At 29.8% G+C, this 13,094-nt stretch overlaps 1 protein-coding gene across 3 annotated transcripts in view; it reads right to left on the bottom strand.

Annotated features, from left to right (window-relative positions):
• Window positions 1–13,094, bottom strand: part of LOC111629462 (coiled-coil domain-containing protein 134-like) — a 64,376-nt gene that overhangs the window by 16,515 nt on the left and 34,767 nt on the right. For all 3 annotated transcript variants that reach the window (XM_023373381.1, XM_023373380.1, XM_023373382.1), the window contains exon 4: window positions 7,192–7,370. In XM_023373381.1, the coding sequence (XP_023229149.1) occupies window positions 7,192–7,370 (179 nt within the window). The remainder of the gene's footprint in view (window positions 1–7,191; window positions 7,371–13,094) is intronic.

The following is a 13,094-nucleotide window of genomic DNA, read 5'->3' as shown; positions in this document are numbered from 1 at the left end:
CATGTTTCACACTCTCTCTGCCAGATTTAAAAAGGGCTGTCCATTTTTTCACAGTGGTTTACGAGGGAGCAGACTCTCCCAAAACTTCATCCATGTCAGCTTTGATTTGAAATGCGGTCAACCCTTTTTTCTTCAGGTATTTTATGACCGCACGAATCTTCGTCTTCTCCATTTTTGACAAAGCATGTGCACATTGACTATCTGCTAAGCTGTCGTGGCAAAACTTTACAACAAATCAAGCGGAAATTGGTATCGTATCTTTAGCAAGGATGGTTGAATTATTCCCGCCAAAAATTAAATTGATCGCAGCGCTGCATATAGGCAAGGCCGCGAACTTTTCAAACAGCCCTCGTAAATATGTATTTGATAATTTTTACTTTTCCGGCTGTTATATATAACAGAGGGAAAGTGTAATGCTCGGTCAAAAAATGACCCCTCCCAAATTTTTACATTTTTGGACTCAGGACACCTTGAAATTTCGAGATATGCAAAAGATTTGAGGTTTTTTTTATATGTGTGGATGTTAGACTGTGTACGGAGACACGATTTTGTTCACCCTGTTTAAAGCCNATGAAATGTAATTAGTGTAAGTGACATAATACATTTTGAAAGGAGATGCTAAGATTACATTGATTGTTAATATAAAATTATTTGCTGAAGAGGTTTTTTGGTAAATAACTATGGGATAATTACAATTTTAAAATGGTATGTTATTCACTTGGCATTTATTTCAGTTATTCAAAAAGTATACTAACATTAATTATTATTAAATTTATGAGAATATCAGAAATAATTGTTTATAAATGTATACACAATTGTCCAGTCACACACACACACAATATTTGTAATTGTAAAAGCCTTACTGTCCTTAAATTCTAATGTTATTGTTAATTGTCTACTTGGACTTTACTGTAAGTCCTATTAATAAGTAAAGTCCAAGTAGACAATTAACAATAACACATTATTTGTTTTCATTAAAAATGAAATCACAAAAATGAATAATCACTNTGTGGATGTTAGACTGTGTACGGAGACACGATTTTGTTCACCCTGTTTAAAGCCTAATAATTTCTGTGGTCAGAGTGGTTAGAATCGGAGTCAGATGGTTTAACACAGGAGTTAGTTATTAAGCGTCAAAGTGGTTGAACTAAATCATGTCCCCATACACGTTCTAATATCGTAGGCGAGAACATCTTAACAGGTTTTACTGTACTATTATAAAATGACAAAAAAGCTTACTTTGAGGGTAGAGACGAGTTTTACTTTTTTTTTTTAATTTTGAATGCTAATAACGAGTAAAATATTCATTAAGATGTGTGACACATGACTCCTTTTATGTCTTCACCCTGTCAACCTTTAATTAAGAATTAAAATTTAATAGTATTACTGACCCTTTATATGCAAGCTACAGTGCCACATTTCATTTCTTAAACTTTACCCATTCTGAGATACTGTTTAATATCTCAGAACAAAAAATAAAGAAATTAAGTAAATTAGATGCCAACACACACACACACATGCAAATTTTTCCTCTTTTATTGACTTTTTTGGGAGGTTCAGGAGGTCTCCAAACGTAGACTTGCAAAAGAAACATGGAGAGTCAAATTTGACGTGATTTCAATACTTTTACATTGTATATACATAACAAGTTGGGAAGTAAAAAGGAGTCGGAGTCAGTGGATTTTTNTTTCCTCTTTTATTGACTTTTTTGGGAGGTTCAGGAGGTCTCCAAACGTAGACTTGCAAAAGAAACATGGAGAGTCAAATTTGACGTGATTTCAATACTTTTACATTGTATATACATAACAAGTTGGGAAGTAAAAAGGAGTCGGAGTCAGTGGATTTTTGGACAACTCCGACTCCGGCTAAAACACTAAAACTCCACAACTCCGACTCCACAGCCCTGATGGAAGTGTTATTAACCCTAAGATGTAGTGTTGTTCTCCAGTGCTGCATAGTGTTTTCAAAGAATGCAATGAGTGATAGATGTATTTTGTAGAATATGTAGCAGCCAACTGTGTGGAACACTGTCGAATGCTTTTCTGTAGTCTATATATGCCATGTGTATGTTTCTGTGTTGTTTGTGCGCTTGCCGTAGAATGACTGAATCTATGAGTAACAGTTCTTTGCATCCCCTGTGATTTCTANATGTAAATCATAACTGTATTATTTCATTATCTATTTAAATAACATTCAAACTTCACAATTAAACATAAAAACTTATTAATTTTTAACAGAAAATAAAATAAGAAACACTTAAAAATTCATAGAAAAAACAAAAAATATTTGAAAATAATTTAATGAGATTTCTGCTGCTGAATATCCTCAACTAATTTGTTAAATCTTGGTTCAATTGTTTGTAATGCTATCTGTATGCAGGCATCTAATTGCAATAGATTGCGTTTTTTTTGTTTTTATATTTATCATAGTTGAGAATGCTTTCTCACATAAATATGTACTAGTGAAAGGCAGCAAATTTTGCATTGGTTGTGAAAACGGGAGGATATTCTGCACGAATTTGTATCCAAAATTGGGACACACTTTTAGTTTTGAACATAGAATTCAAATTAGAATCTATATATATATAATCGAGACAAGTTATTATTATTATTGTTGTGTTTAGTGGGTTATACTCGGTTCACACCGGTGGCTGTGTACTATGCCGGACCAGAGTCAAGGCATAGCAACCGAAATATAACCAAAATTAAATAAGTGTGTCAGTGTCTGTATTCAGGAATTTCCTAACAATATGGCATGTATTCAATATAGTGGCCTTCTGTAGTGTTATGTATGTATTTCTATTCAATTGTAATGTTCCCAGGCTTTTGTGTAGTGTGTGAGATATCACACCTGTACAGGACAGAAAAACAGGTATGATAAGCACCCTATCCATCCTCCACAGATGCCTTATTTCCTGGACGAGTTCTGTGTACTTACTAATTTTTTCAGTGCATGTGTTTTGTACATTGTGAATGTTTGGAATGGCTATGTCTATAATGTATGTGGTTTTATTGTGTTTGTCAATGAGTGTGATGTCTGGTCTGTTGTGGTAAATTNTAACAGCATTGGACCAAAGAGAAGCCCAATAAGTTGCGAGTTCTTCTTCTGTTGGTGTGCCACTGTGCTGTGTATCAGTGTTTGTTTTGGTACTGATTTGTCTGTAGAAAAGTTTTTCATTGTTTGTGAATAATTTATTTTGTTGTTTTTGTAATGTACATGTTTTGTATCATTTGAGTCTACGTGCTTTGGCTGCGAGTTTTTGTTTTAGTGTATCGATGTATTCTGTAATGTGTGTTGTGATGTTCATGTTTTGTGTATATTTTGATTTTCTTGAAAATGTTTTTGAGTTGTTTCATTAATTTGGGTGTTATGTTGTTTTTAGTGTATTGTGTCAGCCTGCCTAATTGCTGTCTAATGTCATTTATTTGTGTTTCTATTCTTCTCTGCCAGGCAGGCTTATAATAGAATTGTGTTTTGTGTGTGTCTGTCTGTGATTGTATTTTCAGTCCATGGTGTGTCACTACTGTGACTACCGCAGCATAAACTAATGTATGAATGTCTGAGAGTGTAGAAATTAAATGGATGTAGTATAGTAATAAGTGAGTGTTTACATAATTTAGTATTTTTCCTACTACCTTTGACGTGTTGATTTTTGGTATTCGTGGTCTTTGTGTGAAATCTGTACCAGTATATTTAGTGAGTGTTTTCTATGTCTATGTTATCTATCTATATCTATGTTATCAGTAATAGATAAGGAAGTGCCTGAAGTGTCATTAGTGGTAGTTGTTGTATGTGTGCTATTATCAATGCTTGTTGCTGGATTATCCTGACAAGTTACATGGTCTTCATTAATGTTAAATGTTTCTGTCTGTTGATGTATTTGATCAGCAACTTGTTGTTTGATAAGTTCAAGTGTTGTTTGTGGGATAAGGGCGTTGTGTATAATTGTTCTTTTTTGATCAACAACCCTTTGTTTGGTGACAGTGAGGTGAGGATATTGTTGTGTGAATCTATGGTGTAGTTGTTGTCTGTATGCTGTCATATTTGTTTCGAGTTTCGTGATGGTGTAGTAAGTACAGATGATAAACTCGTTCATTTCTGATGTCCATTTCATCTGTTGGCATGGTTTTCCAGCTTTGTGGTCTGTGGATGCATTGCCACAGAAACATCAAGGCTAGGTTGATTCCTCACATCTGTTGAGGGCATTGCAGTAGCCATGCTTGGGCCGGCGCTGCTTTCGCCACCAGTAACCAAGGGAGACTGCGGCCTATTTTTCGAACGTGAGCCTCTGCCTAACCCGCGAACGTGGACCTCGTTAACCTGGGCGACGTCCGAACTGGTATCACACTTTGATCTGGTTACTACCATGATAATTATCTCCACAGAATGTGGATGTGGTCACTCTTAGCTTCATTTCTCCCCATAGACGTTACTGGCATGGGTGTCCCTACCAGGAGCTTATGCTCCAGCCTGCATTGCTCTATGGTTCAGTAAAATTACTGGGCTCTCCCACCATGACTAGGTGGTGACCACGGGAGAGTTATTATTATCATTACTAAAGCAATATTTTAATATAATATAATGGATGTATCATTATTACTGTTTTTCACTGTATAGTATATACAGTCAATTCTGTTTACCATCATTAATGGGTTAATGGGCACCAGTCTTGGCCACCAGTTAATTGGGCAGCCACTTTATTGGGCCAAATCTGAAAGAACAAAAAGCAAACTAATAAATTAAAACAGAATTTAATTGTTTAGTTGGGACAACTTTTTGCTTAATTGGGATGGTAGCAGAAAAAAAATTTAGCAAGTTTTGATATATTTTAAGGATCTTCCAAAAATATGTAGACACTACATACACTAATGTCATGTAGGCCTAACGATTGGCTGAGACAAATCGGCATATGTCTTTTGCTCCAGCAGTTCCATTTTTCCGATGGGGTCAGCATAACAAGACATATCACATGGGAATCCCATCTGAAGCAGACTTGAACATGAGCTATTAACCTTGTCTGTATTGGACCAAAACAATCCCCTTAAAAGCAAAAAGAGAAAGATCCCCAGACAATTTTTCGAGGTCTCTTGACAGAGTTGGAAGATAACTAGAGTTTCCTTGGAAGAAATTGTGTGCATGATTACGTCTAGATTTGGACAGCAGCCATCCGATTGTTGAGACCAGTATATGAAGCTGGCAGATTCTATGGATACTCCTGCCAAAGTGGCCCATTTCCAAATAAAAGAAATTGTGCTCAAAGAAAGACTGTAAGGTGACTTTTGGATGAACACTTTCCTTTCTCTCTTTTTAGTTAGAACATGTTCTAACTAAAAGGAATGAATCAAACGGTCAACCCTTGTGTATGACTATTAATACTGTATTTGGCATACGTGATGCGAATCCGTTATCTATCGTCACGAGCCTGGCAAATTTATAGTACAAATATTTTTTATATAGTACAAATATATATCAAATATTTTGATTTAATAAAGCATTATAATAGGTACTTAATTATTATTTTTAACCTACTTATTTATTTACCTGCATATTACATATTTTATTTTAGAATTTATTATTAGTTTGTTTAATTGGGGCAGTCGCTTAATTGGGCCAAAATGGATTAGTCCCAATGTGTTCCAATTAAGTGGAATTGACTATATATTCTGTATACTTCAAATTTTTGATAGTTTGAAAACTTGAAGTATGCAGAAATTAAGATAGAAGAATTTCTAGAAATTCTTCTATCTTAATTTAGCTACTATTTTCTATTGAAAATATAAAACATTTAGCTGTGTTCTAAGTGCAGTGTTTATTCTAGAGTTTTAATATTTTCCATTCCATAAAATATTATCTTGAAATTATTAGTATAATGAGTTAAGTAATGCAATCTTTTGTATAATATTACGAAATAAAATTATTCTGAAAAATTTCTCTTTTATAGTGGTTAACTTTTCTTAAGATAAAAAATAAGCTTTTCTCAAAGTTTGGATAATTGTCATTTATGTAAAATTTGAATAACCAGCATTCTATGCAAAATTATCTATTAATACATAAAATCAAACACTAGAAAATTTAATGATGGTACAGTGATACCCTGAACTTACGCGATAGGTGGGACCGAGCGATAACCGCTTAAGTCGAATTTGCGTAAGTTGGGGTATAATTTCGCAATTTGTGTAAAATCCAAGTCGGATGTATGTAAGCTAATAAATGTTCTTGTTAATCTTATCTCGTGTTTTGATTCATTCACGGTTACAAGAAATTACCATATAGTCTCCATAGATATAACAACACAGAAATAAATAACACAAAATAAATTGTAACTGTGCATCGATTACGCGCGACACATCCAAACATGTAAGCTGAACAATAGTGTGGGGGGAGTGAGTAATCAAGAGCTGCATGCCGCTCAAACAAAAGACGAATCTACGAGATTTCAAAATCGCGTATTTCCGGGTCCGCGTAAGTCAGGGTAGCGTAAGTCAAGGTATTACTGTATATAAAAATATTCATTACATACTGGAAGAATATTTTCAGATAATGTATTTTATTTATCCAATTTATAATCTTATTTAAATAATATTATAAATTGGTTATTTTGATATGTTTAGAAACATAATAAAATGCTAAATAAACTAAACAAACAAGAACTTATTTGATGATGGAAAACTCATTCACAGACAACTAATATTTTGCCAGATAACACAGTCACAATTTACTGAATACCTTCTTTATTTATCATAGAAATGGCACTAAGCAAATTTCTATGTTTTGTGATCATTTGTATGAAATTAATTATATTGGTATTATAATGTCAAAATGTTTGTTTGATTGCAAATAATATTTTAATAATCTTAATACAGTTTAAGATCGAGCTTAGAACATTGTCTAAAGATTAGAAAAAATTAATTTTGAAAATTTTATGGTTTGTGTGAAAAATTCTATGATAGTTATAATTATTACAGAAGTACTAATATTTAATAATAGTATTGATAACTTATTTTGTGAAATAAAAACTAATAATTATGTAACAATATCTAGTCTAAAAGAGAATTTAAATCAGCATTTGTCATTTTTAGATAAGTGATAATCTTTTTAATCATCATCAATCATAAAAAATGATTAAATTATAGCTTGTTTCAAAACTTTATTACTATAATTGCATGCAGTGACATAATAAAATAAACTTACTAGATTCATAAGTTCAGTTGTTTTCTTATCATATATTCCTGTAGAATTTGACCATCCTAAGGACCACTTCATTAATAAAGACCATGCTTTCTCTTTTTTTAAAATGCTATGAGTTATATCTGGTAACTTTAAAAGTATATCTCCAAAAAAGGCAGTATTTTCAACTGTTTGTGCTAAAGCTGAATTGAAATATTGTCTTAAAAATTCATATTTATGCACTTTTAAATTACCAATATTAATAAAATGTTAATAATAGTTAAATAATAAAGTTTTTATAAAATTTATATAGAACAACATTTAGATATATAAAATAATACATTAATATCCCTAATATATAATAATGTATTATATGATAAAGCATAAAAAAATAAAAAGTATATAAATTAGGAGATGAAAATAAATGCTAGAAATTTTCATTGAATTAATTTCAATGAAATTAATTAAATTAAAAAAAATAAATATAAATTTTTTAGATTTTCCTCCATAAATCTAATTAAACATAAATTAAGTTTAAAGTAAGGAAAGAAAAATCAATATAACAACACAAATGAAAAAATTCTAATATAATTTACTATTATAACAATAATTAATGCTTCAAAAATTAGAGTACTGGTTTTATTCAAAAAATAGTCATGAATACTGTTTTAAACTGCACATTTTCTCAGCTATTATAATTAAGGGTAGTTATTATTTCTTTTGAATTTATGTGTTTGATGTTCATTATTAGTAAAGTGTTTAAATATTTATTTATTAAAGTTCAATTTTTAAAGCAAATTATACTCAAAATGTTTATAATGATTGTTACTTTCTATGTACCAGCAATAAAAAAGTAATTAAAAAATATACTTGCTATATATTGCCCATCAGTGGGCTGAGTGGATAAAACAAATAAAAGTTGGGTTCACATCTTGCTAACAAGCTGGCAAAAATGGTTTTCTTAATATGTTTAACATCTAAATAAAAACCAGTTTCCTCTATAGAAAGTCCTTCTGGGAGCATACCTTGACAGATCACCTATTCATTGTGTTACCTTATTCCACCAATCCAATCCTACTGGATACTGTACTGAACACTTTACATATTTCATTTTCTATTAGTTTGCTTGTTAAATAAATACACTACCTATATATCACAGTTTACAGTAGCAATTAATTTTACATAATTTCTCTGTTTTCTATTTGAGAATGATTATCATTTCAAGTTTTAACGACAAGATACAGTTAATATTTGATGGTATTTACCAAGTTATTTAAAGGTGGTTATTTTTCAAATAAAATTAGTATATATATAACAAAATAAAGGAAAAATAAATAAATATAGAACATTGTTAGCTAATTCCTCAGAAATAATTAAAAAAAAAATTCAACTAAATACTGTTGCTAGTAAAATAGTTTAATAGAATACAAAAACAAAAAAAAACAAGAAAAATTTTACCTTTTCTATTAAGTAAACATTTTCCATGCATTTGGGAACAATGTATCATCTCTCATATTTATCATATTGTTTTAATTTTTATAAATCCATAGTTTCTGCTTCTATTCCCTACTTATAATGCCAAGGACAAAAATATAAAGGTATGATAGAATAAATTAGGGGATAAAAACCTATGCAAAAGAAAATACTACATAAAAAAACTACAGATTTATAAAAGGAACCTGAAACATAAGAGAAGCTGCATCAATACCAAATTCATGATATTTACTTTCAACAAAACATGAAGTTTTTCATGTATTTTGTAATTTATTTAATTCTTATTGGTTTGATTTTAATTTTTCTTTATTACAGTACTCCTGTAAGGTTTGAAAGTATAAAAAATAAGACTTCTTGAAAGAAAAATTAGGATAAGTTGGACAAATTTAAAAATAGCTAAAATCATCACCTTGAAGATGTTAAATAAAATATCAAGACAAAAGCAATCTACAGTATATTTACTTGATAAATTTTCTTCTCATTAACATGGAAAAGAAAAATAGAGTTAATTTAATATATATCTTGATTTTATTTACTTTTTTTTATTTAACNTGGTTTTATTCAAAAAATAGTCATGAATACTGTTTTAAACTGCACATTTTCTCAGCTATTATAATTAAGGGTAGTTATTATTTCTTTTGAATTTATGTGTTTGATGTTCATTATTAGTAAAGTGTTTAAATATTTATTTATTAAAGTTCAATTTTTAAAGCAAATTATACTCAAAATGTTTATAATGATTGTTACTTTCTATGTACCAGCAATAAAAAAGTAATTAAAAAATATACTTGCTATATATTGCCCATCAGTGGGCTGAGTGGATAAAACAAATAAAAGTTGGGTTCACATCTTGCTAACAAGCTGGCAAAAATGGTTTTCTTAATATGTTTAACATCTAAATAAAAACCAGTTTCCTCTATAGAAAGTCCTTCTGGGAGCATACCTTGACAGATCACCTATTCATTGTGTTACCTTATTCCACCAATCCAATCCTACTGGATACTGTACTGAACACTTTACATATTTCATTTTCTATTAGTTTGCTTGTTAAATAAATACACTACCTATCTATCACAGTTTACAGTAGCAATTAATTTTACATAATTTCTCTGTTTTCTATTTGAGAATGATTATCATTTCAAGTTTTAACGACAAGATACAGTTAATATTTGATGGTATTTACCAAGTTATTTAAAGGTGGTTATTTTTCAAATAAAATTAGTATATATATAACAAAATAAAGGAAAAATAAATAAATATAGAACATTGTTAGCTAATTCCTCAGAAATAATTAAAAAAAAAATTCAACTAAATACTGTTGCTAGTAAAATAGTTTAATAGAATACAAAAACAAAAAAAAACAAGAAAAATTTTACCTTTTCTATTAAGTAAACATTTTCCATGCATTTGGGAACAATGTATCATCTCTCATATTTATCATATTGTTTTAATTTTTATAAATCCATAGTTTCTGCTTCTATTCCCTACTTATAATGCCAAGGACAAAAATATAAAGGTATGATAGAATAAATTAGGGGATAAAAACCTATGCAAAAGAAAATACTACATAAAAAAACTACAGATTTATAAAAGGAACCTGAAACATAAGAGAAGCTGCATCAATACCAAATTCATGATATTTACTTTCAACAAAACATGAAGTTTTTCATGTATTTTGTAATTTATTTAATTCTTATTGGTTTGATTTTAATTTTTCTTTATTACAGTACTCCTGTAAGGTTTGAAAGTATAAAAAATAAGACTTCTTGAAAGAAAAATTAGGATAAGTTGGACAAATTTAAAAATAGCTAAAATCATCACCTTGAAGATGTTAAATAAAATATCAAGACAAAAGCAATCTACAGTATATTTACTTGATAAATTTTCTTCTCATTAACATGGAAAAGAAAAATAGAGTTAATTTAATATATATCTTGATTTTATTTACTTTTTTTTATTTAACAATTTCCTACCAAAAAAACTGTTTGTGTGTTTATCATTCATTAGTTATTAAAATAATAATCCTAGATAAGTTAAAGTCTTTATTTTTCAACATTTACAATTAGTAAATATGTGAAAACAATTTTAAAAAATACAAAACATTAAAAAAAATGTTAATTATAATATCAAATTAAATACCTTACAATATATTATGGTACAGGTAACCCCTGTATAACACGGCACTTCTATAGCACGGATTCTCTCTAACACTGTTCGAGAATTGGTACCATCCCCTGTATAACACAGTACTCTTATAGCACGGATTCACTCTGACACGGTTCGAGAAATGGGTAAAACCCTCGTACAACATGAAATGTAATAAATTTTTACATACTTAAGTACTAATAGTTCACGAAAATTATTATTTTCGTGAACTATTAGTACTTTAGTGTGTAAATTTTCTTATCTCGTCACCATACACATGGTCCTTCGTGAAACTTGTTTCAATTTTGCCAGATCTCAACGCTTCTGCTTCCGGTGTTGCCACATGTTTTTCCCTTATTCCATAAGTGCTTAGCACCATATAAGGAAATTTATAAAGATCTTTTAACTAGAAGCAAGCAATCTAAAATTACATACACTTTTTGCAAAAGGTAAAGCATGAATCTGAAAATAATGCAGAAAAATGCTCAGAGGATAACGATAACTTGCCAAAAATAAAACGCTCTCGGTTAATAGTGCTTTTAGTGATGACAAAGAAAACATTGTTTAATTTATATTAATATGTATCACTTAAGAAAATTTTAATAAAGATATTTATCTTAATTATGAAAATATAGTAGCATGTTTTTTAATTTTTGGAACCTAACCCTCCTTTTCGTACTAGTTCTTTGTTTCGCATAACACGGCAATTTTTTGGAACATAACTACCGTGTTATACGGGGGTTACCTGTAAAAAGTAAGAAGTCAATATTTGAAAACTTTTTTAGTCTCTGTTTAAAAGCTCTTATTGATTGTTTTTTTTTTTGTTTCTGTTTTGCAATTTTTCTGAAACCTTGAATATCAATCAAGTTAAAATTATTGATATAAAAAAAAAAGAAGTTTGAAGATTAGGTCTTAAAAGAGTAAGCAAGCATTTACTCCTGCAAAACAGCGGGGGCTGCAAACTTTTCTAATTTTTATCTTTCTCTACAAAGCAAAAATTAGAAAATTTTAGATCCAAAAATCACCTACTTTATCCTCTATCATGTAAACATTAACTCAAAATTACCTGTGAATGTGTGACTCCAAAATAGTGTTCCTTAAAAATCAACAATCAAATTAAAAATTACACCTTTGTCAATCCAGCAAAAATTTAATATAATAAAAACGTTTTCAATCATTTTAAATGATCATCAGTTACATTAAAAATAGAACATAAAATAAATATTGTTGAAGATGAAGATCATTCAAAATTATTGAAAATGTTGTTGTTATATTAAATTTTTGCTGGATTGACAAAGGTGTAATTTTTAATTTATTCTTTATCTAGTATAGTTCAACAATCAAATCTGAAAAATCAAGCAAAACTGAAGCCTAAATTTAATAAATTTTATGAAACTTGAATTGTGACTATTAAAAATGAATGTCTAATGGTGGTAAACATTACAAAAAGAAGCATTAGAATGTAATTTTACTGTATATTGAAATTCCACAATAATAAACTCAGCAAATTTTCTGCTTTTATTAGAGTTAAAAGTATATACAAAATAAAAGTACTTTAGTGTAAATAAAACCTGAAAATCTATAGAATATATTGATCCTGGAGTTATTGTTGTTAATTAAATATCAGTAAATGTTCTCCTAATTTAATGAAAAATTGTTATAACAACTTAGAAAAACTGGAAGAAAAATCTTCCTTGCTTAAGCTTTTTGTCCTTATATGTAACTATGTTTTTTTAAGCTCACCTTCATCTATACCAATATTATAAAGAGGTAATGTTTGTAAGTATGTAAGTAAGTTTGGATATAGCGGGTAATCTCCGAAACTACTCATATGATTTCAAAAATTCTTTCACCAATATTTAGAATGGAACTTCAGAGTGGACATAGGCTGTATATTATTCCGTTAAACATTCATATATATTAAAAGATATCATCTAGGTTAAGGCTTTTATGTGCAACAGATGGCGCTATGAGTACGACGCCCTAAGTTTGCTTTTCTGTGAGGCATTACGCTTTTCTGTGAAAATGAACTAAAGCAGATCATCATCTATCTATCTATATAAATAAAAATGTAATGTTCGTTTGTTCCTACCGAATCCTTTGAAATTTTGACACAACGCTGCATTCGAATACACACGTGTCTTTATATAATATACGTGTCGAAATTCCCCCCACTGAAGGGAGATGGTTAGGATTAAGGCTTACCATAAAGAACTCTGCTTCTATTTATACTATTTTAGATGCGGTTTTTTGCGTTTTTGATTGCGTTTTAATAGGGTACGTCAAGA

This window comes from Centruroides sculpturatus, unplaced genomic scaffold (genome assembly GCF_000671375.1).
Source record: "Centruroides sculpturatus isolate CEXI.00-Female unplaced genomic scaffold, Cexi_2.0 scaffold85, whole genome shotgun sequence".
NCBI lineage: Eukaryota > Metazoa > Arthropoda > Arachnida > Scorpiones > Buthidae > Centruroides > Centruroides sculpturatus.
This window is presented reverse-complemented; position numbering and strand designations above follow the sequence as displayed.